Below are 27785 nucleotides of genomic sequence, written 5' to 3'. Positions count from 1 at the left end.
CCTGGGCAGGTCCCCAGAATATCACAGGACATACACAGAGACAGATGACCATTGACTAACATTCACACTTACGGCCAATTTAGGATCACCAGCTAGGCTAAGATGGATGTTTTTGGACTATAGAAGGAACACCTGGAGAAAACTAACACAGGGAGTACGTGCAAACGCTGACAGATTCAAACCCAGAACTGTCTTGCTGTGAGGTGACAGTTCTGATTACTATTATATTCGACCATACTAAAACAATTATAAATCTAAATACCCTGGTACGCTATAATAACATATCAACTTAACATGCTTCATTTTTTACATTTTCTTACAGACTTTTATTTTATATAAAAACATTCAGAACCCTTAAAATGTGCATTTATTGATTATAACGCTTCACACAGAAGTGAATCCTCTGCCAGATTTACCTGTTAAACGTCCCGTTTACACTACATTTACATACCATATTTTTGAGATCTAATCTTCACTATTTCCACTTGTGGCCCTTCTGCTTTTCAAATGAAATCACATCACATGTTTGTGAACCGTTTCATCATTAACTAACCAGAGAAAAAAAATGAAAGAAAAGCTGAAACCTGGCCATGTTTGCTTGATAAATTAGTGAATTAGTTGTAGTAGGTGGTGATTAATTTATACCAAGTAACAGATTAAGAACCAATGCAGACTGCAAACACTGAACCACATTGCTACAAGATTAAGAAAGAAAAATTTATCATGATAATTTTTTTCAAAATTTATACTTAGGATGCAAAAAACAAGTGAATGGATTTATTAAAATAACAACATAAAGAAGCTCCACTGACCACCAATATATAATCTTCAGTCATTTTATGACAGCATTGTCTGCACTACACTCCAAGTAACTCTTCTGTGCCAGCGCGTCAACTGGGAACACTGTCTTAACTTAACAGAGGACGAGCGTGAAGAAACATTGCACCCTCTTCATGCTGAAACGGTCTCTGTGTGAGCTTCCTCACACTTTGCGTGAATCCTCGTGCTACTGGAACATGGGGCAGCTCTGCAACGCCTCTGTGGCTGAACTGTACTGGAGGACATTGTCATAGAAACCAGTCAGCTCCTCTCGCACGTCCTTGGCGCTCCTCCCCCCTGAGCCGCGGTACTTCATGGAAAGCAGCTTGGAGCAAAGGTAGTGGAGCCACAGTACGTTGGTATGAGGGTGGTAAGCAGCCCAGTTATTTCTGATAAAAAGACACAAACAGCATGAGAGGATCAATAAATCAACAACAACACTGCATTTCTCACGGTGCTGTCATGAACTTTAACATTTAACCCTGTAATGCCAAGAGTGTCATATTTGATACGTGACTTTCTGAGACTGCTACATCATCAGTGTGAACCGATACTCTAGAGCAGTGCTGTCAAACATAGGGCACAGGGGCCAGAACCGACCTGATAAAGAGTCCAGTCTGGCCCGCTGGACTGCTTTATAAAATGTGAGGGATTTTTTTTTTTTTTTTTTTTATTTCCACAGCTTTTCGGTGAATTAACAAAAACTTTCAGTTTTATAATTACAGGACTGTGTGGGCAATGAGCTACCAGAATTGTTTGGTTTTGTTGTAATTTTAAACATTTCTAAAAAATTTAAGTTGAAAGAAAATCAAAAACAGAATATTCTCATCATTTCACTTCTTTTCCCTTATATTGAGATCACTCTGAGATTAAATGTGCAGTTAAACTTCTGTACAGTGACAGACAGGGCAGTCTGACCCACTTAGGATTAAATTGGGCTGTCTGTGGCCCACGACATAAAATCAGGTTGACATTTGTGCTCTGGAGAAAAGGCCAACGGCAGGGAATGTCCTGACCTCCTGATTCACAGGGAATTATGTAACCTCGCCTCACTGCTTTTTTTTTTTTTTTCTTTAAATTTGACATAATTACAAACATGTTTTTATGAGTGTGTCAAAGAAAAAGAAATCCTACATAATAGCAAAGCAAAATTATAATTTACTAGAATGTAACCAGTTCAAGTTTAAAAGTATCACTGGTTTCATATTGTTTCCAGGTTTGTTTCCTCATTTCACTAAAAACATTTACTGTACATTTTCATTTTAGTTTGTTTCGTTTAGTAGGTGCACAGTGATAGATGTATAGAGATACAGCTATAGAAAGATACAGAGACGTAGAGTGAGATAAAGACTTTACGCCTTTACTGCACAGAGACTCCCGTTACATGGCACATAGGTGTTTGATCACTAAATGGACTGACCCGTTTTCCTGTCTCATGAGTCTGTAGATCTCAAACTGGTAGTCTCCCTGTCCCATGAAGAGCTCTTCATCATTTGAGATATCACAGGACACCGTCAAATCATCTACAACACAAAAGCAACATTTTAGAACTATGACCTAATATTCACTATGTGCATAACACAATCCATTCAAAGTATGACAGTAAGCAAGTAGAAAAATATCTGACCGATTTCTAGTCTGGAGAGAGAATAGTCAATGATGCGGACCAGCACCCCTCTGGTTTCCAGAGAGTGGGTCGTTCCATTGATGAGGAAGCTCCCTGTCTTCTGCTTGGTTGTTTTGACCAGCACATTTCCCCAGTGCAGGTCCCTGCAATAAACAAAGTGTAGGGTTAAACTGTTACAAGTTTTGTGTAACACCACATTTCCCACCCACTGTGGGAAAGCAAGAGTTCCAGCTGAACATTTGTTAGTTTCCTTCTCTTTAGACTTTAACTAACACTAGAGGGTTTTGGTTTGTTAGTGGGGAACAAACGGCATCTGTAAGCATCTTCTTGGGCTCTGGGAAACTGTCAGTCGGTTCTGTAATTTATCAATGTGTGTCAGTACCTGTGTTCAAAGTGAAGCTCCTGCTCAGCAACAGCCAAGGCAGCAGTAACCTGGTGAAGGATGCTCTTCGCTACCGCTAAAGACGCCAACTTGAAAACACAACAAGAGCGTAAATTAGACTTAATAAGTCCTTTAGACTATTTAAGTGTAAACAGTCAAGGCATCCAATTTCCCCACGAGTAAACATCCCTGCAAATTCACCCGATAATCAGTACAATACTGAGAAAAGGTGCAAAAAACAAAACAGGTCATGAGGTCTGAGCACATGTGCTACACACGCTGAGCATCTTCTTCCTGAATCTGACGTCTGAATGTGTCATCTTCATGTCGACACATTCAGACGTCAGATTCAGGAAGAAGGTGCTCAGCATGTGTAAGAACTCAAGTCAGAAAATATTCATAAATCCGTGCAGGGAGATGAGAATGTTGTGTAACAGCAGTTTAAGTTTCTAGAAGCCAGAAAAAGTCCAGCTGTGCCAAAGCTAATACTAGTCAGCAAGAATTTTCAGAAGCAAAGAATTTCTTTAAGATGTTCATCATCTTTTCTCATTACCTCCAGCGTGCAGTAATTTATGGTCTGGCTGACATTAAGCTGTAATGACTCAACTCAAGAACTTCCTATTTTTTCGCAGCCGGTCTCATCATTAAAATTTAAAAACATTTTTACTGCGAGTGTGAACGTGAAGTAAGCAAAGGCTTCTTTTTAGCTTAATCTTGTGTAATGACAATTCGAATACAGAGCACTTTAACTGACCACAGACACATTAGTGTTTTCAGCTTTTTGTACTTTCTACATTCAGCCAATGTAAAAGTAGTTTTATCTCCAGGCTACCAGCTTTACCTTCTGTATCTCTGAGCAGTCACTGAGGTGGGCAGATAAAAGCTCAACATTTCTACAAAGACACAGGGAAAGCTTTGATCCCTACCGTTCCGTTGCTGTTCTCCAAGTCGATGCCGCCAAACTCAAACTCCAGGATTATGAATATTTGGTCATTTTCAAAGAAATCTGAGCAAAGACACAAAAAGAGAAACCCAAATCGCATGATTTGGTTATTTTAGGGACCGAGTGGGTTCACTCATGACCCCATTTTAGAAAGAAAGTCTAAAATATTTTTAATGGCTTTATATTATTTTCTTAATCAAAAATTAGTTTTTTGTTTTGTTAAAAATCTATGACAAATATTTAACTGTAATCACACTCACACACACACAGACGCACACACACACAGACACACACACACAGGCAGTAACGGGCAGAACAATTACATTCTCTTACACTAGAGGGCAGTACAACTACCTGCTCTAATTAAATGGGGTACCAACTGCCAGGAAAAAAGAAGAAGACAAAGAAGAAATTACATAACAGTCAAGCTGTGAGACTGCAGCAGGTAATAGCAATAGATAAATATCTGAAAAGAAAAAGTAGTCAATCTTGTTTGGTGGTGTGCTGTGTGATTTTTCTAATGTGAAATATGGCTCCAAAAGGTTGGGAAACACTGATCTAATGATGTGGGGGGCACATTTTTTAGGGCCACTTAATATCTACCGAGCATCATTTAAACACCACTGACCACATCCATCCCTTTATGACCAGTGTACCCATCTTCTGACGGCTGCTTCCAGTAGGATAACACACTATGTCACAAAGCTCAAATCATCTCAAACTGTTTTTTTTTTTTTTTTTGGGGGGGGGGGGGGGGTTAAAAAAAACAACAATGAGTTCACTGAACTGAAATGGCCTCTAAAGTCACCAGATTTGAATTTAATAGATCATGTTTGGGATGAGGTAAAACAAGATTCCCATCATGGATGTGCAGCTGATAAATCTACAGCATCCATGCGATGATATCATGTGGATACAGGCCAAAATCTCCGAGGAAAGTTTCCAGCACTTTGGTGAATCTGAGCCACAATTGAGGTGTGACTAAAAAAATAAAAATCTATAAATTTACAGCTGGTCATAAAGAAAACAAAGGAACAACAACAACAAAAAACATGGCAAGTTGGGCAAGAACTTTTTTAACATTAATAATGAAAAACACAGACCAAGTTGAATCTTAGTTAGAGAGAAGTTAATATAGAAGTAAGTTAACCCCTAACCCTAAGAAATACACAATACATGTTCTTGTGAACAAATTATAATGAGCTCTGTCTCACTGACCTGGTCTGTCGTTCTCTGAGCCTTTCTGTTGGTCAAATGTGTCCCACGCTTTCAGGAAATCTGCAGGGTAGCAGCCTTGAACACAGTGAAGACTATGGGGAGAAAAATAGACACAAAGTTACATTAAGACTCAAAACTACTGAGGCACTAACAGAAAAAAAAGACCAAACAGAATACTTACTCTTTGAGTCCAATAAAACCATGGGTCTGGTTGTGCTGCTTCTCTTTGAGGCTGCTCAGCTCCCTGGTAGAAGAAAACAAAACAAAACACACAAACACTGCTCATTACAGCCGTTCAGCTGGAGTACTTTGATGTGGCTCACCATTAGGTATCACTGTACTGAAACGTACAGACCTTATAAGCTCTAGCATCACAGCAAATGGACTGCATATAGTGAGCAGTGTGTACCTGCGGCTACTTACTTAGAGATAATAATTTCATGGAGAATCTCTCCAAAGGTCTTCTGGTCCTCTCCGTTCACCTTCTCGCTCCCCTCTACTGGAATGATCTGAAAATACAATCCAGCGTGGGACTTCTTGTGTTGAACGTTTGCAGTTTTTTCCGTAACATTAGTAGTTTTATTTTTGAAGCACATTACAACTCAAGTGGTTTACACTACAAATTACTGGCCTGTTCCCTGTCCTTTAATGAATTGTAGTTCTGAGCCATCATCAATGCCCCCTTTGTGTTTTCATTGATTCATTTTGGTCTCCTGAGCTTCATGTTGAGGTATCTTTGCTCCCTTTTAGTTCTTTTCTACTACTTAAAACCTATAAGATGAGCTCAGGATCAGAAAAGGGCCAGAAAATGAAAAACAATGCGCAATATTTACCTTCTTCGATACAACTCACAGCTGTAACTCTCTAACAGAGCTCAGTCAGCGCTACACTTCTAAAACATGTTGTTCAAATACACTCAAACGTGCTTACTTTGAGGGCGACGGTGTCTCCTGATTCGTTGTTGGTGGAGAAGACTTCACCAAAGGTGCCCTCTCCAATCTTCAGACACTGCTTCATACGCTGGGGGAGAATGCACTCTTCCCAGCGCAGAGGCTGCTGCTGGCCACATTCAGCATACACCTTCTCTGCATCTGACAGGTCTGCGTCTTCACAAACCTTCAACAACAGACAAGTGGGAGGAGGTTACGTGCATCCACAGCCTGGATGTCACGCCATCAGGTCTAACGACCCAAATGCAAAGTGCAGAGAAACTAACAGAAAGTCTGAATATATAACTTATGTGTGTTTAATACCAGGGAATGCTGGTCCAGCAGCTGTGACCGGAGCCGCTTGGGGAGTGGCGTCCGTAAGGGTGTGGTAAAGAGATCCCGACTGAGATCAGCACTGTCCGTCCTCCCAGGAGAGCCCGACGCTGATTGACGTAAACTCCTCGGAGTGAGCAGCACTAAGGAGAGGGAATGAGGAGGTGGGGATGGGGGTGGTGGGGGGCAGAGAGAGAGAGAGAGAGAGAGTGTGTAAGGACTCTCAAAGTCAAACTAAAAGTTTAAAATCCGAACGCCAGAGTGTACATCATTACCCAAGCCTTTGCGATGAACAGAGAGGGCAGCTTTGATCCGGCTCCAGGTTTTCGTGTGCGGTGTGAAATCAGCCAGCAGGGACGAGAGGTTGAGCCGACTTGCTTTCACCGGGGTGGAGAAATTCATGGTAGAGCCCAAAAACTCCTACATATGGCACATACAACAGGCTTTAAGTTAAATTACTTAAAAGCCTTTAAATGTTTAATTAGTGCTCAGTGCATCGTGACAGAAAAACCTAGAGTTAACACAGGTCTGCTCTGTGATCACAAATATTCTGCTTCTTCACTTACGGGACGAGTCAATAGCTTAATAGTTTTTATGAAGTTTGGAGATCAAATGAAGTAATCATTTGTGGCACTAAAGGGACAATTCATTGACAAATTGTATATAGATATATTATTTTCATGCAAATTGCCCAGGTTTGGAGATTTTGGCTGCATGGACGTTTGCCTTCCTTTGAATATAACCACACTACATGGCAGCTACATGGAAGCTTGTGCTCACTACAGTGTGAGAGCACCTAAACATTATTTGCTTACCCATCACCCGAGATGTGATGTTGGTGAGATGCAGGATTTCTTTATAAATGCAGTACACTGAGTGTAAAAATAGGAGATACTGTAAGCTGGAAAACTTGGAAGCCAATTAGAGTCTTTTGTCACACCACTTGTTCAACATCAAGAATAATTATCTGGTCACTAGTTTCGTTGGCATGTTTTAACTTTAAATTTGGCAGGTCCTTGCAGAGTCCTCAACTCTGGTACAGGCTGAGAGAGCAGACACCCCCTCTATCTCTTGTAGTGGTATTGAGTGGTGTCTGTGTGTGTGTGTGCAAAATAAGATGGGGTCAAAAAGTCCCCCTCTAAACTCAATTAGAGTCGGCTTCTTTCTCCCACAGTCGATCACCTGCTTCCATCTCACTCCATCTCCACTCCTCAGTCACACCAACCCCCTGCATGTCCTCTTTCACTACATCCATTAACCTTCACTGAGGTCTTCCTCTTTTCCTCCTACCTGGAAGCTCCATATTTAACATCCTTTGTCCAGTACATCCACTATTACAACATAATAAAACCAGTACTGGTACCCCCCAAAAAACAAAGATTTATTCATAACACATGGGAAAAGACCCAGGGAAACAGAGTTAACGATAAAAAAAATAAGGCTAAAAAAACGATAAAAACCATAAATTTCACACCCGAGCCTCAACTCTCGCGGCTCGGTACCAAACGACTCATGGACCAGTACCGGTCCGTGGCCCGGGGATTGGGGACCACTGATCTAAATGATACAAGTCCGTAATTAAATAAGTAACAAAGTAACAAATACTTGTTCACCTGTTACCATCAAGACATCGGGAAACCAAATGTGCAGGTTAACTAGTGCAGCTGCATCTGATTAATAATCTAACTAATAATCAGCATCATTTGTTGCAAACTGACTGGAGGGATTTACAGAAAAGCAAAAGCATCAACTTAAATGGTAACTTCAACAATGAACCCATCAACCATCACCTTCATTATCCATCCAGCGCTGCTGAATATACGAGCCTACTGTTTCAGCTGTCCTTTGTTCTGTTACTCTGGATTTGATTCTTACCCTTGGCTGCTTGTGCTGTGAGGGGATCATCTCATTGATGCTACAGTCTGCAGCCCTGCTCCTGATCACGTGGGTGCTGGCGTTGCCTTTGTTTTTCCAGCGGCTCACGCTCATGCCGCTCACGCACGCCTTTCTCATCGTCCCAGGGCGGTCTGTGGATGCGCTCCGCTGTTTCTTTTCCTTCTGAGCCACGGGCATCTTTTTTCTCTTCTTTACAACTTCTCTGTCTGAGGCGGTCTCATCCTCAGAAGTAGTCAAACGTTCGTTCTTCACGCTGGCTTTCGAGGCAGTCGTCTCTTTACTGTCATCGCTCTCGGGCAAGTGGTCCGTCTTTGTCTGGTCGTCACTAGCTGAGTCAGGCACATCTCCGGCTGGTTTTTGCAGAGTACCTTTGGGCCTCAGAATTTCTTTCAACTGTGACAAATTTACTCTCTTTATCCCAACAATAGGTTTGTCTGTTAGACATTTCTCCTTCAGCCCTGCTGTGAGATCTGCTGCACATTCTGTCTTGGCTGATTGTGTCTTGCCCGAATCTTCCTCTGTCTGCTTTGAGAAGACTTTTAGTTGCTCTTGTGACAAAACCAGGTTCTTCATCTGGACTGAGCATCTCTTAGTAAGACTTTTACTCTTTGCCACTATAGCCTTGCCTTCCACTGTCTGCACGGTGCTGCTGGACTCCAAATGTGTGCTCATTATAATCTCAGAGCTGCTGTCTGTGTGGTGAATAGACTGAACATAAAGTACCGATTCTGACTGCTCCATAGGTGATGCGGTCGAGTGTTCAACTGACTGCTTAGAGTTAACTAATGGAGAAATGTTAGTGCTGCAACTCTGACTCACTGAAGCTTCTTGGTCAAAACTATCACCGGTATCATTGACTGTACCTGATACATGAAGACAAAACGATGCTTTTAAAGACTCTGACAGATCGACCCCTTCGCCGCTGTCCACAAGCTGTTCGTTCGTTTGTCGGCTGTGCAGTGAGCTTGAATGTCCCAGACAGGATGAGTAGGTTGTTTCACTGCTCAGCTCAGCCAACAAGTCTAATTTCTCCAGCGGCACTGTGCAGCGTGTGGACAAACATTTCTCCTTCAGAGTCTCGATCAGCCAATCTAACCCTCCTGCTGCAGCTGATACAAACTGACTGCTGCTGCCACTGTCTGCAGACAGCAGATTTGCACTCTGTAATTCGCCTTCATTCTTAGACTTTGATTCACTTCTTCTTTTGGGCTCTGAAAATAAATCAATAGATGGTTCTATGTGGTCAGGTAGGTCTGTGTCTGTCTGCTGGCAGTGAAGCGAACAATCTGGTGGGGAGACTATGCCGTTTACTGACATGGATGGAGGAGTGCAGGACAGATCGTTGACTGAAAATGGTTTAAGCTTCTCGCGTTTGCTGAAGGAGCCTGCTGATGGTGTAGAGCAGAAGATGGGTTTCCTGGGGCAGGGTCCGAGACTGCAATCTGCCAACTCGTTGAGAGATATCTCTCGGAAGGGAGCGCTCATTGAGTTCTCCGCACTTGACGGCCCCAATGCCGGAGGCATCTTTCTTTTCCTGGAAGGCCTGCTGTAAGGAAAATCCGTAGAAGTGAAGTCATCTGAGGAGCTGAGTATACTGACAGATGCTTTGGGGACTTTGGGTTTAATGGCAGCGACTCTTCTACGTTGGGTTACAAACCGGCCTGCAGAACGAGGATAAACACTAGAAAGCAGGAGAAGAGAGGATGAGAGCTAATGGTTACAGCAAATAATGATGACATTTCTGTTCAGGCTTTTAACAGAGGTCTTAAAGACACGAATGCTCACTTTGAGTTTGTCCTCATTTTATCTGAATTTCTGTGGCCTTTTGGTGCAGACGTTTCTTCCTCACTCTCCGTGGTGACAGAAACCTGCTGGCCCCTCCGCTTCATCAAAACTTTGTGTCCAGACACAAGCTGGCTCGTCCTGATAATGGGAAAAGACACAAACAAAGACACAAACAGACAAATAAATGCAAAAGAGATGCTTTAAAAGTTGCGAATGGCTAACAATAGTCACTACAAACCAATTGCTGAAAGTGCTGAGGTAGAGAGTAGTAAAAAGAGAGAAGTCAGGCAGAAACAAGTCAAAGTAATGTAAAACATTGTAAAACAGTGTAAAACTCACAACTCATCTTTAATCATTTAAACCACCAAAAGTAGTTCCAGCATCTCAAATGTAAAGATGTTTTTCTCTGTATGATCATAAATTTGAGTTTGTTTTGGGACTGCTCTGGCAAAAATAAATTTCACTTGAGACATCTGTTTAAACTCTGAGAGCAGCCAAAGTGCAGTTGTCAGTATATTTTTTACATTTGATATTGATTTAGACAAGCAGCCCAAGAGCTGACTCTGCAAACTGCATCTTTTGGAATACATTTCATAGGAACTGCTGAAAACGGTTAGATCAGCCTTCAGTTTGGCAGAAATGTCAAACCCTCTGCTTACATTCACAGTTGTGGTTATATTTAATAGAACCCCCAAACTCTCAACATGCATTGTCATTTTAGTAATGTTAGTAATGTTTTTTTGTTTTGTTTTTTAAATGCACAGACCTGGTTGTCTTGCTCTGCTGAGTTAATACAGAAGGAGGAGGTGGAGCGAGCATCCTGCTGTTCTCCTCATCGCTGCTAGTCTCCGTTATACGATGTATGGTCTTTCTTTTGGCAGGACGCACTGCTCTACAACTGGCCACACTACTCTTCTTCCTTCTAAGGAAGGAAAAGAAACAATGTGGACCACACACATATACAATACAAAAAAAGAAAGAAAAGTAAACTACTTCAAGGATATTTTTCCAGCCTAAGATAATCTAATAATTCAAATGCAGTATTAGTGACTGCAATGCTATTTACCATTTATTACAATATTCACAGACCTGGCTGTCCTGCTCTGCTGAGCAGGTGGAGGGAGAGGAGGCGCGTTCTCCTCATTGCTCATGTCCCCTTCATGCACACTCTTCTCAGTCAGACAAAGCATTGCTTTCTTCTTGGCAGGACGAGCGGTTCTGTCACTCACAGCGTTGGTGCGCTTCTCCCTGTTAAATGAAAAGCAGATGGAGCAATGCTCACAATCAGAGCAAGAAACTCTGATTGACAACTAAACTGTACTTTGCACACGTCCACAGGGGGTTGTTATGTTATGTTTTGTTATGTACAAACTGTTGATTTACTCCACATTTTTGCCACTATTGTAATTAGCTACAGTTTGGTGTATTTAAGATATTTAACTATATTTTCATATGGTAAAAATATAATAAAACCAATCCTTTATAAATATATTAATAACTAAAAACTTATGTGACTGTATGGACTGGCATTTCTGTGGCTTTTTTGGCTTTCATACACACCAATAATAATATATTTCCTATAAGCTAAAACTAAAAAGTAGCCGCACAGTTTTTGAGAAAATATTGAAAAGACGGTTAAGTAAAGAAAATTATAAACATACCTTATCCTCTGAGGTTTGGAGGGCTCAAAGACGGAGACATCCGAGGAGGACGGGGTGCTGTCGAAGGCCTGCTTGCGGTCTTCAGGTGAGATCCAGGCGGACACCTTCCGCCTCTGTTTCCCGTATGTCTTCAGATATAGCGGCTTTACTGGCTTCATGTTTGACTTCCCAGCTACAACCGTGCCAAAAGGTAAAACTTTTATAAACTACAAATGGAGATTTACCGCGGCTAGAGCACACAGGAGTAAGCCGCAGTCTGACAGGTTTATATATCGACCGTTGACTGTGCAAAACCACAAAACCACTACAACGATTTTAATAAAGCGTAACCGAAGAACTAATTCTCAACTAACTCAAGAGTAATAACAGTTTTAGCCTGTATCCATGATTGCTAGCTTTATCTTTTTCTTGTCTTGTTATAAATCGGAATAATCCACACCCGCTTCTTGTTCAAACTGCTGGAAAACGGTGATTGGTCTGCAAATATTAGGTGGCTTCATCACGGCGCCCCCTGGAGGATTGGAGTAATCACAGCAGGCGTTTATATTTGTTGCAATTTTTGCTTTTTGCTGCCCTCTTGGCCAGGTTTCCGGTCGAAAAACATTTTATTTTCTGTGAAACTTAAATAAATAAATATAGTATATATAAAATAAAGTTTGCAAAAAATGAATGTAGCTTCAATGTAGCTTCTGTGCCCCTCCCACCCACCCCCCAAGCATGTTTGCACTGAGTAGGGGATGCTCTGTATCTCATTGTACAACCGTATAGTGACAATAAAGGCATTCTATTCTATTCTATTCTATTCTATCTTGTGACAGGAATGATGTAATATCACTCATGAGAGATATGTGTAAGATATGATTCACAGATTCACCCGTGTTTCATCTTGAAAGTAGACATATTCCTTAGATTAGTTAGATTTACATTACTTAAATACACTTACTAAATTTCATGTAATGGAGGCTACTGGAGATTTGGAGCCCATGCCAGCAGTTCCAACTGGGTTTTTAATTAAAGAAAAAAAATATCATCATTTGCACCCAAATAGTTAAATGTTGCTGTTAAGTAGTTAGTTACTGCTCCCCCAACAGGAACAGTTGTCTCAAGTGGGAAAACTTATTGTCTTTGTTAATCCTCAAAGCTGACAGTAGATTTTTTAACATAAATATTTGCTAAAGTAAATAAATAATATTTCCATTTTTCCACTTTGATGTTTATTTGTTTGTTTGTTTAGATTTTTTTTTTAGCAAAATCGCCAAAATTACTTTATTTTATTGTTAACCGTGTAAGCGTTACATTCTTTGTGAAATCAAATGATCAGTTATAAATACTTGACACAGTGTGTCACAAAATAACTTTAGAATAAAGACCCATTTATGTGATTTAGTTTGGACTAATTCAAAATGCCTAAGTACCACGTCACACACAGTGTAGTAAGTAGATATCACCACCAGGTGTCATCATTTTAAAAGATTATTCCCCTTTGATAAATTTGGTCTATGCTGAATGACACCATATTAATTTTATGATCAAATAAATAAAATAAAGCTTCGTCTTTATTTGTATTATTCATATTAAGGCTGCAACATAAAGCACTCACTGCAAACTACAACTCATAGAAATTTTAAATTTGTAAATGTTATCATGACCAATTGATAGCAGCAGAGGAAAGGTCAAAAGCAACCTGTTAAATCCTCTAAATACAGAAATATTTCACTCCACGTGTTGACTCAAACATAAACTCCAGCATACATTAAACTCCACATTTCATAGACCCAACATGGCTCCAGCCTAAACTGGATTATGCCCACGTAACTTTTATTGAATTGATTTGATTTTTTTTTTAATTTGTGTATATACTTATGTATTATATTTTTCAGCCTTAACTAAATATGCACTGTTGCCAGTGCATATTTATATAATGCCACTTATATGGCATTCATTTGTGTATATTATGAAATGTATCTTAACAATCGCCAGAACCAAAATGGTATAGCCTACACAATAGTGGTGTTGACTGTGACTGTGGTCTGCAAGTCTACTTTTAGCAAAGTGTTTATCAGGAGTTTTGCAAAAGTGCGTTCATTTCACACAGTCAGTTTTTGTTTGTGGCTCAGCTGTTGCACAGTTTTGCTTATTATCAGTACAAACGGCTATAATAACAGGTTTATTTACACTGTACTTGTTGTAATAGTTAACCTTTTGAACATACTTGATCAAGCAAATATTTGATTCTTTTATGCACCAGTGCTTGGATAAGGGGATCAAAGACACATGCAATTGACATTTTGTACTATTTTCACAGTTGAAAGGAATGAAATAACAGTTTAGTCACATAGAACAGGTAAGTACACCCCTAACTTTATCAGACCTTAAAACCATAGAGCTAGTGTGTGAGTCTGGGAAAGGATTTAAAATATAAACAAACAAAAATTTCAAACAACCTATAAAATTCAGCCCAAGAGCAGACTGCTTGAGGCTTAAATAACATGGATTTGCCACTAATTTGACCTGCAAGGAGAAAGTCTTCAGTGTTCACAGAGCATTAGAGCAAATCTGTAGTTTGCTAGTGAAAACAGACAGACAAATCAAAGAGGGAGGCCACAGCAGCAGTAGACATTTTTGAGCTTTTTACAGTGAAGACTCTAATACCTACTATGAAGCATGCATGACATCTAACAGTGCTTGCAGATGTGCAAGGGAAATAGCCTGAATGAAGCTATCAATATCATTTCCACATAGAAGTAATTGATGTTATAAATTGGTGTAGTTGAAAGCAAAGGTCCAGACATGGATCCCGTTGAAGTGCTGGTTGTTTGTGCATGTAAGGAAAACCAGCTTCTGATGCCAACATGTGCAAACATACATAAAAATTCAGTATATATGGCAAAAACAGAGTTTGAAAAATTGAAATAAGCTTGAAAGTCAATAATTGGTATGACACCTTCATTCTTCAGCACAGCCTGAACTCTTTCAGGCAGCTTTCTTGTCATTTCTTTAAGTAGTCTTAGTTCTCCAGGCTTCTTGAAAGGGCATTTAAAGCTTGTCTTTGGATGTTGTCTGCCTTTTGTTCCGTTCTCTGTCAACATGATCCCACAACACTTTAATAGTGTTTAGATCTTTGCTCTGGGGAGGCCAAACCATGACTGGTTCATTGGATCTATTTTTCTATCCCAGTGTGCTTTTATTGCATTCGCGGTGTATTTGGGATGCTTGTCGTGCTGAAAAATAAAGCTATATAAAGCCCCAATTGGCATTTTATATGACTTCAACTAAAGATATGAGAACAAATTGTGTGTACCTAAAGATGTGTTAAGTGTCTCAACAAACAAACAAACTCCTCTGAAAAATTTCAGGTGCAAGATCTGAACTGAAAAAATAGTGAAAAAGCAACCTATGTCCAAAGGAAAACTCTGGAAGATCTTCAGAAAGAAATTAGGATGTCTCAAGACTTTTGCACAGTACTGCTTATACAGTAATTTCCACATTATGCTTGCTTATTATTATATTATACATTTTAACCTATTCTCTGCAGGTATTCCTTCCCATCTCGTGTGTTAGGAATAATCACGCTTTCTGTCGACATTTTCATTGTCACTTTTTTTTGGACAATGCTTTCCTCACCAACAGTTCATCTTTCCTACTGAAACATCTTGATTTAAACCTGCCAGCAGGCATCACAGATTAAAGCGCTAGATTAGAGCCACTGTCTGCGTAGGCAGTAAAATCAGAGGAGCGTTTGCTTCCGGAGCAGCGTCCCCCGGTTCCCCCTGCCGGAGACCAGCGGCATCTGGGAGGGAGGAGAAAAGGGAAACAATCCGAGAACGGAGGGGTGGAGAGAGAGAAAAAGAGACAGGAGCTCTGCGAGGAGTACGTGAACCCGCAGGAGAAGAGGTGAGTGATGTGGTATGCCGATAAATTTCGCTTCAACGCAGGGACTTGCGGTCGTTTTACGTCTCGTTCAAATGAAAAACGGGAGTTAACTTTTCCCGTAATCTTCCCCGGGCGACGCAGTGCTTTGGCATCTGAGGGGCCCGCTGTGTTGCAAACGGTTGGCGAAGGTGGTGGTGGTATAGAGGGGTAGGCTGGGGCGGCAGAGGAGGGGAGGGGGCATTTACGGGACCCAGGGTGTGCTTCTTTCACTTTATTGTCACGTATTTTCCCGGTGTCCGTGAACGAGCTCTCACATAGCGTTCAGGGAGTCCAACGTTCAAAGCGCAGCCGTATACGGAGCACGGTCGCGGGCAAGGCAGCTGCCGCTGACTCCAGCTTGACTTTTTAACTCAGCCGCTGTATCGAGGGGGGCGAAAAACGGGAGAACCGTCCAATTGTGGACACAACATACGTGTAAAATAACCTTTGTGGCACCTAACGGCTCTTAAACGTGTGTCGTCTTCATGCAGAGGGCCTAGGCTCAGGTAAGAGACTCGGGAAACTGTCCAATCATCCAAACTTGGCCAACCTCAAGACAAAAACAAGGCTTTTTTATGCTTCACACCCCTAAATACCTTCATATGAGGCAACTAACCAGTTTGCTGCATTAAGCTAAGTCAGTACGATGTAATATTCAGTTCGGCAATTGACCAAAATAAAAAAAAATCAGAAATTTTGGAGTGAAGCCTAGATTGGTGGTTTTATCAGTTATTCATGGATCAGGCAACAATGTGACCTTCCTCACATCTTCAGTTGTATAGTAAATCATTTAAATTTAAGATAATTGATCCAACAAGTATCTGTCTGTCACTCCAACAGTGGCTTAAACCTTTAATCAATTATTAATTTTCTGTTTGTAACTAATTAGCTGACAGATTAATTCAGCCTGCGCCAGTTTTCTGTCCTGTGGTTTCCATCCAGAGGTTGGAAACCATCCCGTGTCGTGCTCTGTTTACAGCAACAATTTAAGTAATAAAAAGGCTCATTGTGAAACAAACAGGCATAAAGGGGGTATTCTCTTCACTTAGGCATATTACATTGAATAGTCTGTGGGGCTGTAGGCCATCAGAAACCCCTGGGAGCCCAGTCAGGGACTTGCAGTGGTGCTTGGTCCTGGTTGGTTGTGGCTAGCTAATCATTTCCAGCCTTCCTCTGGTTGTTTCTGCCAGAGCTCCCTGAGAAGATACGGCTGTTTGTTTTATGCAAACATGGAGCCACTTAATTGCATGTTTATGTTTTTGCGATATAAAGAATCTAGAGGAGGATGTGAATAGCTTTCCTGTTTTAATTTTCTTAGAGGTAGGGAGGAGAAAGAGAGAGTGAGAGTTTGGGATACGTAATGATTGTGCATAAACTCCTAGAGGAAGCGTCACTGTTGACTCTTGTGGTAAGACTGTAAACGCTCGGGACACAGTTCATGTAATATATTACAGCCTATGAGGAGAAGGAGGGCTGAAGTTGTTGACAATAACACCAATTGTCAGAGGACCCGACTTCTTCTTTTAGAGTGCAGCACTGAGGTTTCACTGCAAGCCTTTCTCTCCTGGCTCTGCTGTATTTGTTTTGCATCACATTTGCACTGGTACTTGCTTACTGGTGTATCTGTTTCAAAGGTGCAGTCATGTTAAAAGGCCTCATGAGTAAAGCATGATTTGAGTCTGATCTAAATATCTTCCCAGTACTCCCTTTTTCTGCCTTTGCTTCTTCTTCTTCTTTTCTTTTTTTCATAAGCACTTTGTTGGTAAACAGCTTGTGCTCTCTATTTTAAGCTGTGGTTGTGGCGGTGTCGGTTTGGTGAGTTAATTTGTGCAATTGCAAAACTGAATGTGTCACTGGCTGTACCACCATAGTAGAAATGGTGCACTGTCATCCTCTGCCTCGCCTCCCTCGCTATCCTTGCAGCCTCTGTACCCTGCTGTCTTGCTTTTCATTCAAACCTGGCCCTTCTCTGCAGTGTGTGCGTGCGTGCGTGTGTGTACATGATGTCATTGCTAATTGCTCAGGGCTTTTGGGTTTGGGTTAAGTTGGTTTATATTCTGCTCCTCTCTGTGTTGCCAGCCTCTGTCGTCGCTTCATCCTTCTTTTCCCTCGTCATTTTCTCTCTCTCGCTCCTTTGCCCTCCCTCCCTTACTCCCTCCCCCTTGTAGCATTTCTATACAGCAATCAGGAGTTGCTGAGTGTGGAAAAAGTGACTCGGACATTTATGGGTCGAGTTTTGGGCCAAGCACTGCAGGGCCAAGACTGTTCCTGAGTGCGTCTTTGTTTTAGCTTTGGTAATATTTGGTATGAGCTCCTCACTTTCAAGATGCCAACTCATCCTCAAAGGAAGACGTGCTGCTGCACGATTTGCGCACATGCACAGAATGCAAGCGCAAGTCAGTAATGTCTCGTTTTTATATGAAATGAATCAACGCATGGCACCTGACTCCTGAAGAATCAGGAATTTAGAAGTTTAGCAGTTTTACAGTCCCTCAAAGAACATGAGATAAACCACCTCCCGAAGGTCCTGATTTTAACCTGTATTTTAATACCAGGCTCATCCTTAAGCTCTGTCCTGCAGTGTGAAAATGATTTCTGAGATAGTCATTTTTTGTTAAATACTGGTAGCTGTGAAATGGTGTTCACATATTCCATATAACAGCTGATCAAATGGCTTTAGGTGCTGAAGAAGATTTCAGAATCCTCATAAAGTGAACATGCAGAAGGACACGGACCAGAGATGGTCTGTTTGTTTTTAGCCCTTCATGTGGCTAGTTGTTGTACTTATAAGGGCTAAAAATGCCAAAAAAAAAAAGAAGGGATTTTTAAAAAGAGCAAAATTTCTGAACCTAGTATGTAGATAAAGTTTTGCATGCCTTCATTAAAAATACTTGAATCGTGTGATGGAGGGGCTCAGGTGGGCATTTTTGTCACATTTGGTTGATTGACCCTAATCCAGGCTGTCACCTTGCAAAGCTTTGAGCACAGCCTAAAATATGTTTCGATAGCCGTGCTAGTCCTCTGCAGAATGGGTGCAGTTGTTGGAAAGATGATAAACCTGCATGTGAACGATCCCGGGACTTTCTTGCCTTGCAGCACCAACTCGTTAGTCTGTGTGTGGTCGGGGTCATGCACAGCAGCTGACGAGAAAGCATGGTGAAAGTGTGCATGTGTGTACATGCTTGTGTGACTGAGCGTTTCTGCGTGGGTGTGTGTGAGTAATCAGATAAAGAGTTCGGAGATCCGCTACCACCACCCTTCTTCCCCTGTGTAACAATACTGCTGGTCCGCCCCTGACCAAACAACTGTTTATGTGTGTGATTTTAGTCGTGTGTGTGTGGTGTGTGTGTGTGACCAGATTGGACAGATGAATGATGAATTAAGGACAGCAGAGAGTAGATTCATCCCAGGCTGTCATGTTGGCAGGATAACCACGCTACGATTTGTTTGTGTGGATTTATGTGTGCTGCTGGGTGTGGGAGACTGTATGTGTGAGTTGTCAATCTTTTTTCAGCATCTCATTCTCTTCACTTTCAGCCCCCTATCGATGCCTCTCAATAGGGTTATTGTGCCCACTGTTAGGCAGGCTGCAGTGTGTGCGTGCGTGTGTGTGTGCGCATTGTTGTTCCAGGGAGCAGACAGCCGTGAGGTGTGTTTGAACAGGGAAGGAGCACAGAGGCCCTGTTCATCCTGCGGGGTGTGAAGCCAGATGATAGGGCCCCTTTTTTTCTCCTCTTTCCATCTGTCCGTCTGTCCGTCTGTCTTGCCTGTTTTTTGACAGCTTTTCGCCCACATGCTTGCTCCTCATCGCCTTCTTCCCCCCCCCCCGCTTTATTCCGCTTTGTTTTCTTTTCTTTTTTTTGTGTGTTTTTCTGTTTGTGTAGCGTGTCGGCTCCTGGCAGCCCTCGCCGATGGACTGTCTCCTTGCTGTCAGAGCGGCCCGTGATTGGGTCATCAGTATGCACGTTATTCTGCCTCCAAATTACCTGAGGATGAGGCGAGGACGGAGATTTCTACTTTTGGAAGGGGGGGAGGGGGCTTTTTCTGCGACTCGCCTGTTTATATGTTTCTGTTTCTGATGTTGTCTTTTCCACATGGCTGCACTTTCCCATGTATACACCCATCAGTCTCAGTTCAGCTGCATAAGGGTTTTTTTTCTGGCCTTTGGTCTGGCGTTCCCTTCTCCCTCCTCTCGCCTCCTTTTGGCTTTTAAACAAACACACACGCACACACACGGTCATATGATATGAAAAATACAATGTGATGAAAGTGGCTATAAAGGCCAGAGCCCCAGGTGCTACTGTAAATTGGCCTACTTAAAAAAAGTTCAAGGATTTGCGCTGTCTCTAAACAAGGATTAAGAAGTGATAGAAGTGAGAGTCTGGACTTCATGTCTCAAGGACCACTTGGGTAAATGGACAGGTGTTCCTCTGTTAGCAGGTAATTGGATTTCACAAAGAATTTTTAGGGGTGGGGGAAAAACGTGAAGGGCTTGCCAAGCAAAATATTTACAGTGCACTAATAATAGCAAGTAGAGCTGAAACTATTGCTTTAAGCGTTTAGCCAGGAGATACGATAAAGAACCAAACATTCAGATATAAAGAACAACATTTGTGCAAAAATATGTTAAGCCCTTGCTGTGTTTCCCTTGCAAATTGGCACAAATCTTGAAAAGGATTGGAGATCATTTATATGTTTGGTGAAATCAAATTGTAAAAATTTAACGATAGAACAAACAGCTCTGTAGCCAGAAGAAAACACTTATCAATGAGGCTAACTGGGAAAACAGGCTTCAGTTTGCCAGGGAGCATAAAGATTGGACTGTGGAGCAATGAAAAAAGGATCACGTGGTCTTATGAGTCCAGATTTGCCCTGTTTCAGAGTGATGGTGCATCGACCATCCCTAGTACCTACCATGCAAGCCTGTGGTTGCAGTTTTCATTGTAATTTTTAGGTGGTCTGTGTTCAGAAAACAAGGTCAGCTGACTACCTGAATATACTGAGAGACCAGCTTTTTCCATCCATTTGTGGCATGGGGATATTTTAATTATATTTGACAGCGCCAGGATTCGTTGGGCTCTCACTGTTAAAGAGTGGTTCAGAGAGCATTTTCACACATGGATTGGCCACCATAGAGTCCAGACCTTAATCTCATTGAAGAACTTTGGGATTTGCTGAAGAAGACTTGATGTATCGGTCTGACTCTCATCATCAGTGCAAGATCTTGGTGAAAAAGTGCAAGTCTGGATGGAAATAAGTGTTGTAACATTGCATAAGCTTCTGGAAATAATGGAACAGTGAATGTGTGCTGTCATCAAAGCTAACACAGTCCAACAAAATATTGGTGTGACTTTTTTTTTTTTGGACCAGGCAGTGTATGTTTGACACTGCTGCTTTTCACTGTTCAGTAGTGACACTGATATGCACGGCAAATGTATAACATAGTAAATGTAAAATAGGCACAGGATGCCTCTTGAAAAAATTGACTTATCGTAGATCATAGCTTTGTCGAGGCCTGCTTCATCACCTTCCCACTGCTGCTTTAATTGAAAACTATTTCTCTGATTCCACTTGGTAATGCAGGTCACTTGATCCCTGAAAGTGTATGAGAAAACTAGTTTTAGCCAAATATTAGGTCTTCTCTATATCAGCTGTGTGCCAAGATCAGCGGCTTCCTTTCAGCAGCGGTTATGGTTGACGTTGCTCAGTATGACCTGCGATGCCAACACAACCTCATGCATTTATATTCCTGTTTAAAGCACTCTGGAGTCACTGCAGTCTACTCGTGAACAACAGGAATAGAAGAAGGCAACACTGATTTTGTTTTGTTTTGTTTTTTTGTTTATTTTTTAAAAACTTTTTGACATCTAAATACATGTACAGATGGAGGTTTGAGGGCGTAATGTATATTTGAATGGTTTGGATCTGTAGGGGTTTTTCGACTGGTTTAAAAACCCACAGAAGAAATGGCTAGTAAAATTGCCACGAACCCTTTCTTCCATCTTGATGTGGAAGGGCAGAGCCTGTAAATTCCTGTGTGGTGAATGCACAGGATGACAGGTGATCTTAAAGTTGAATCATGTGTGCAGTCATTGTGGTGGTGTTCTTTTTTTTCTTTCTTTTTTTTTAACGACCTGAGTTGTTTCTTATGCCTACATCATATCCTGTGGTGGGAGTATAAATAACCGAACATCTGTGGTAAGGATGTGATGCAGTGCCAGCCTCGTCTCCATATCTTTACTGTGATTCATAAAACCGCAGTTGCATTTAAAACAACTTGTATTGGGGATTAGAATTTAAATTAATTGACTAGTGTTGCTTTGATTAACCACACAGTGCTGGAATTTGCTTATTGGCTTTGCACTCACTCGTCAGAATAAACGAATTGGCAGTCTTGGACCTCCGTTTGCTCCTAACAGGGGTGGTGCAGAGCTGGTCCACCAGTTGTGGTTTAGCTAGCTTTGTCATCCCCATCCAAAAGCAGTATCCAGCAAGAGAAGAATGGCCTGCTTAAGCTGGGAAACGACGACGATAAGCGGTACAGAGACAGAGGGAGAAAGAGACAGGCTTTGTGTAGGAGGAAGAGGTGACAAGAGCCAGAGATGGGGTGATTTAAAGTATTGGAGACGGAGTAATCATTGCAACGGTGTCTGTAGTTTCTTTGGCAGTGATGGGACATTCCTTTTCTGATGAGTCACTCGCTCTGATCCACCAACTCTCCTCACATCTCTGACGCTAGTACCCCGTTGCTTTCTCTCTCATTTTCTGAGTGTCTGCTCCTCTTTCTGTCTCCCTTCCTTCCTTTTTTCCCCCTTTGATTTGGCAAATAAAGGCCGAGCCTCCAGCCAATCTGATCACACAAGGCTGTGATATTAATACAATCTTGTGGCATTATCATGCAACAGCTTGACACAGGCTGTCTAATGAAAGGTGAGATAACAAGACTGTGCTGAAGACACACACACACACAGACACACACACACAGTTTGAGTAAGTGCTGTGCCATTTGCGTCTAGACTTCCCTGTCCTCTCGGATGTCCTGTCACATTTCGGCTATATATAGGATACGCAGTCTCTCCACTGCTTCTGCCCTGGCCTTGGATGTGACAGGCCTTTTGTGCACAGCCATGTCTGTCCGCCCCTCTGTGTGTTTCTTCAGAGGGGAAAGGTGTGGCTTTCCAATAGCCAATATCCTCTCTTTCTACCAAACAAAAGAATATGAAGCAGCTGTAATGTTTGCAGTCAAGTGAGAAGTAGTAAGAAGCTCTAATGAGCGAAGTGCTTGCTTTTTGCTGACTCATATTGATAAAAGAAATGACAGGAGCATGATGTTTGATAGTATAAATATAACCCGAGTCAGAAATAAAAATATGGAGAACACTTTATTTATTCTCCTTTTGGTCTGCAAAGAGATATTTTCGGTATTTAGTGAGATGAAAGAGGATGAGAATACTCGTGTGTTTGGTTGAATGAGCGAGTCAGAATTTAAGAGTTCAGCTTCACAATGCAAGCGTCCCACTTTTACCTGGAACTTTATTTTATATTTGGTAACCTGTGATTTTTACCGGCTTAACCTCTTCATGTCCACCAGGCGACCGGTGACCTGGTTTGGGTTAGAGTTGGCTTCGCATCTGCTCCTTTTTAATGGCATTTCCTTCTATTTGGCACACCCAAATGGGAATATTATAGCAGATGACTTGTAAAGCCAAAATGGATTAACAGGACTTGATTGGAAAGGTATAATCTTCTAGCTTTTGTTTAGCACATGGCTAAAGTAGAACCTAACATTACCCCTAAGAGGCATGTTATAGTTATACACATGTGAGGACATCTGTATGCTGGACAGCTTTTTGGATCAAAACTGCCTTATCTATGAAGACATACAGTGCACCAACTGTGCACCCTTTAGTTAAAGTGGACATTAGTCATTCCTGTTCTAGTGGACTTAATGGTCCATGATATCTACAGCTGTCTGTGTCCATAGCAGGGTGTGATCGCTGCTTAAGCAGGTCACCAATGACCTGGTGGATGTTAGTATTTTAACAAATTAATGTATAAGACTTTAGTTGAAATGGAACCTCTCTATTTTCTGCACATTTTCCCTCATTTTAAGTATGTAGCTGAAACAAAACTTAACCAAAACATTAGATGGGGTGTCCTGGCCTGGTGGATGTTGAGACGTTTGCTGACACATTGACAGCTGGTGAATACCAAACAGCACCTGTTAATCCATTAGTTAAATTTGAGAGCAAAAGTAACTCCTGTGGATTCATGACACAGCTCATCATGCCAGTAAGTGACTCGCAGCACCTTTTCCTGCTGCTTTAGCCTCAGATTCAGTCTTGATATTTGAGCTATAGATGCTGTTCCCGTGGTGACTTTGAGTGATTAACTCTTTGGTTTGGGTGCCTAGCAACGGTAGTCAAATGAGTATTCAGTTTTAATCGTGAACTATTTGATGATCGAAGATGACCCCCACCCCACACTGCTCTCAAATGACTGTACATACTGAAATGAAAGCACTGGATGGACCTTAGCATGTTCTTCTATTTCTGTTGTTTAATGATAGTCGACAAACCACGGTAGTGGAGCATTAAAAAAGAAAGAAAGTTCGGTGATTTAGAACATTTCTCTAGTTATATTAAATGTAGTAAAGTGAGACGACTCTTGAATGTGCAGGACTGTCAATTTTGCATAACTACTCATAACAGCGTTGCTTATCTAGCTGCTTATCAATACCTAGCTACTGACCAGTATGGAACCAGTGCCAGTTCCATACTGGTTATTACAACAGCCCTAAAAAAGGAGGACAGCAAGGAGGATGCTCTGCTGGGATTTTTTAAAACTTTCTCACCATATTATTACCAGGAGACTGTCTGAGGTTTTCAAACATATAAAAAAACAGTAGGCACTCGCTCTCAAATGTTAAGTTTTGGCCTTCACCCAGAGGAGAATCTTCTGTTGTTAAAATATACAGCTCAGAAAAATTCACAACGAGGTTTAAATCACACATCGACTCTTCAGGATTTAAGTATTCAAGTTTACTTACATAGATTGTAAAATTTGCTGTCATTATCTCAGACTTTTGTTAAGTAAAGTAACACTGAGTCTTTAAGTGAATAGTCAACCGTCCCCCCATTTATTTCTAAGGTAGGGTGGGAAATTGACACATTCGGCAGATTATGATTAAAGTTATCACAAATCATGAGTTTTCAGGGGGGTAAAGTAGAAGTTTAGTTTGCTAAAGTGTTTTTTTTACCACATAGTCAGTATTTTTTTATAACTGTACTTTAGGCATTCAACAGATGTTATGATCACTAATAATACAGAGAACTTTACAAAAACAAGAAAAGGTATTTGAAATTATGAAAAAAAGTAATATTGTAATATAATCCTGTAACCATGAAATGGAAAACGATTACCCTGAGCTGCAGGCACATGACAGGCTGCACTATAAACGTGTTGTTGTCACACTCCTGGCACTACTTGTTGCCGTCAGCGCTGGGTCCAGGAAAGAGCTGTGGTCTCATTACGTCAAAGTCTTTCTGGCTGGAGGACCGGCTCATCTGTGTTACTGTGTTTCGCTCAGTGTCACTGTATTCGTGGTGCACCCTTTCTCCCCCTCCCTCGACCTCCGTGCTCACCCACAGGAAAGAGGGGTCTGGTAATGGGGGAGGGGTTAGTGCATGCTCGGTCCCAAGTTTCCCAAATCCAGGAAATAGTCTCTTGGCTTTGTTTCTGAAAAGTTTTTTTTTTTTCTTTTTCACTCCTACTTCAAAAGATTTCAAACCCTGCAGAATGTTTTCTGGGCTCATTTTCTAAGTGTGTTATATAATTCTTTAACCTCATGTCATCTGCAGTTGCTTTCTGACTTTATCTGGGCTCGATTCATCAGGAGCAGTGTGTGTGTGTGTGTGTGTGTGTGTGTGTGTGTGTGTATCTCTGGAGTCCTGTCCCTTTGACTGGCTGACGTGTTGAGAGAGTTATGGTTAAATAAGTAACTCTATATGTGTTTTCTGTCACAGCTGACCCATTTACTTTCAAGTATACATGCAGAGGGCATTCACTGTCACCAGCAGTGTTGAAGAGCTCAGTTTGCTCCGGGTCAGTGAGGGGAATGTGTACACACATGTGCTCACAAATGCTCATTACTTACCTTCATTCTTGAGGCATGTAGTTTTTGTGTTTTGGCTGCTCCTCCTGTTGACTAATTAGTCTTTTTTTTGCCCCCCATCCCACCTCACAGTGGCCCTGGCCCACCCACCCTCACATGCCTTAGATTCTTTGGCACACCCTGAAAATTCCCCCCTCCTTCCCTTTCTTTTGTGGTAATTTTTTTTTTTTTTTTTTGTCCCCCTTCTCACCGTCCCGCCCATGGAAACCACACCGGACGGAAAGTGATATAGCTGCACATACACCGACACATTCATAAACACACACACACACACACACACACACACACACACACACACACACACACACACACACACACACACACACACACACACACACACACAGATGCTGTAAGTCTTTAATTGTGCCTTAAACATGGAGCTATTTGTGTCCGTCCTTCACTCTCTATACATCCCTGTTGCTTAGACGAAGCACGGCCGTGGGAGCATGCTCACAACTTAGAGCTCTGTTTGCAAGCTTTGTTTGTGTGTACATAAGGTTGTTTGTTTGGGCTGCAGTCCCAGTCAAAGTGTTACTTTGTCTCTGTTATTTCCCGCTTTGACAATTCAAGGATACACACACACACACACACACACACACACACACACACACACACACACACACACACACACACACTTCGAGAGAGGTTGACGTCAGGAAAATCTATCCTTCAGTCTGTTTGGCTTTGTGTAGGGCTGATTGATGTGTTTCGCGTGTTACATTGACCATTGCTGCATTCATCACGAGGATGCTCTCCAAATAAGATTACAAAGAGCATCTTCAATAAATCCTAAATAATGATCTCTAAGGAAGAAGCGTAAAGTACATCTAGCAGAAACTAACCAAGTTAGCTCTTCTTCGTGTTATCGTCCTCGTCTTTCCTTTTCTTCATCTACTGCTTCTTCTCTTTTTCCCTCTTTCTTCATCTACATGCATTACTTCCACTCTTCCTTCTCCTCCTTCATCTTCTACCTATCCTCTTCTGCTTCTTCTTTCTTTTCTCCTCCTCTTCCGTTATTCTTCTACTACAACTTGTTTTCCTCTCATTTTTTCTTCTGTTTCCTCATCTCCTCTCCTTCCTTCTTCATCTCATTCTTCTGCTCTCCCTCTTTTCTTCTACTTCATCTTCCTTTACTCCTTCATCTAGCAGTTGTCCGTTTCTTCCTTTTTCTTCTTCTACTACTACTTCCCTTCTAACGCCTGTATTTTTTCCTCTTCTCCTTCTAAGTCGTCATCATCTGCATATTGTTGTTATTATTACATTTTCTTTCTCTTATCCTCATTTTTCTTCTCCTCAGCCTCTTGAAAAAGTTTAAAAAGCTCAAAAGTGCATCATTATAGTTTAGATGTAGGCTATGTAGTAGGCAAAATTAAATGGGACACGGGTGGTTGGGCCGTGAGGAGCTCTGCACCTTTGACAGCATGTCTTTTGGGCAGTGGTGTTGTCAGCTTGTCGTGGAAGTAGTTTGCAGCTACGTGTTGAAGGCCTGGGCTTTTCTGCAGCCAATGAAAACAAAGCCAAGAAAGATCTGGGAAGTTTGCCTGCTATTGTGCAGCTGCCTTACAGTTTCACGTCCTAATCCAAAAAGTCAGAAAAACACCCCGCTGCATTTTCTGTTTCTGCATAGCTCGGCTTGTCTTGCTGGCTTGAATCCATCCGTTTTGTTTCCGACGGCCTGGCCTCTGACTGCGACAGTTTTGCTTTCTTGTCAGTCTTTTTTGGTAACAGATGGGATTTCTCACGAGCCGTGGGGGAGAAGAGAGGGGAGGGGGCTGTAAATCAGTGTTATAGCGAGAAATGGGTGGTTTTATGTGAGTTTACAGACCCCCTTCACTTTTATTGAGGAAAAGACAGCATTTCTCTTCTAGACAGAGAGACGAGTGAGGGGTTGAAAGGTAGAGGATGAATGAGGTGGAAGCCCGGAAAAGAGAGGGAATTGGACAAGAAAATAGGATAGAGGGGGGAAAAAGGTAAAAGTCAAGTGGGATTAGCAGGGGAACTAGAATGGTGAGAAACTTTGAGAGGGCGGTGCAGGAAGGAGGGATGAGGCCCATCAAACTGCTGGCAGGCTTCCACCTGGCGTATGAATTTAAAAGCAATCTCAGT

The 27785-nt window shown here is 41.7% G+C and overlaps 2 protein-coding genes across 8 annotated transcripts in view; one reads left to right on the top strand and one right to left on the bottom strand.

Moving 5' to 3' along the window:
* Positions 1–351: 351 nt before the first annotated feature.
* On the bottom strand, positions 352–12084 carry haspin (histone H3 associated protein kinase). Of its 2 annotated transcripts, none has more exons than XM_005456897.4 (16): positions 11594–12084; positions 11022–11180; positions 10699–10851; positions 9933–10070; positions 8127–9828; positions 6527–6671; positions 6243–6394; positions 5920–6105; positions 5413–5498; positions 5171–5233; positions 4990–5081; positions 3755–3834; positions 2829–2917; positions 2447–2589; positions 2240–2342; positions 352–1208 (listed from the first exon to the last, which is right to left on the bottom strand). In XM_005456897.4, exons 1-16 carry the CDS (start codon positions 11749–11751, stop codon positions 1007–1009), a joined length of 3651 nt encoding a protein of 1216 aa, XP_005456954.1. In that variant the 5' UTR covers positions 11752–12084; the 3' UTR covers positions 352–1006. The 2 variants fall into 2 exon arrangements, with proteins under 2 accessions (XP_005456954.1, XP_005456953.1); XM_005456896.4 differs by having other exon boundaries at positions 10699–10854; positions 11594–12083.
* A 3249-nt stretch (positions 12085–15333) lies between these two features.
* Positions 15334–27785, top strand: part of apbb2b (amyloid beta (A4) precursor protein-binding, family B, member 2b) — a 55630-nt gene continuing 43178 nt past the window's right edge. For 4 of the 6 annotated variants that reach the window (XM_005456901.4, XM_013275704.3, XM_003452191.5 and 1 more), the window contains exon 1: positions 15334–15487. The gene's annotated coding sequence lies outside the window, so the exon portion shown is untranslated. Of the gene's footprint in view, positions 15488–15689; positions 16012–27785 lie in introns of those variants that run through there. The other 2 variants (XM_019359895.2, XM_005456900.4) reach the window with 2 other exon arrangements.

Source organism: Oreochromis niloticus, linkage group LG6 (genome assembly GCF_001858045.2).
Source record: "Oreochromis niloticus isolate F11D_XX linkage group LG6, O_niloticus_UMD_NMBU, whole genome shotgun sequence".
NCBI lineage: Eukaryota > Metazoa > Chordata > Actinopteri > Cichliformes > Cichlidae > Oreochromis > Oreochromis niloticus.
This window is presented reverse-complemented; position numbering and strand designations above follow the sequence as displayed.

Bases quoted from the DNA above. Each gene is read 5' to 3' on its own strand.
- haspin (XM_005456896.4), bottom strand. From the start codon at position 11,751: ATGAAGCCAGTAAAGCCGCTATATCTGAAGACATACGGGAAACAGAGG. The intron at 6,395-6,526 runs GTAATGATGTAC...CCCTCTCCTTAG, and splicing joins TGTTCATCGCAAAGGCTTGG to TGCTGCTCACTCCGAGGAGT. The intron at 3,835-4,989 runs GTCAGTGAGACA...GTCTTTGCTCAG, and splicing joins CTCAGAGAACGACAGACCAG to ATTTCTTTGAAAATGACCAA.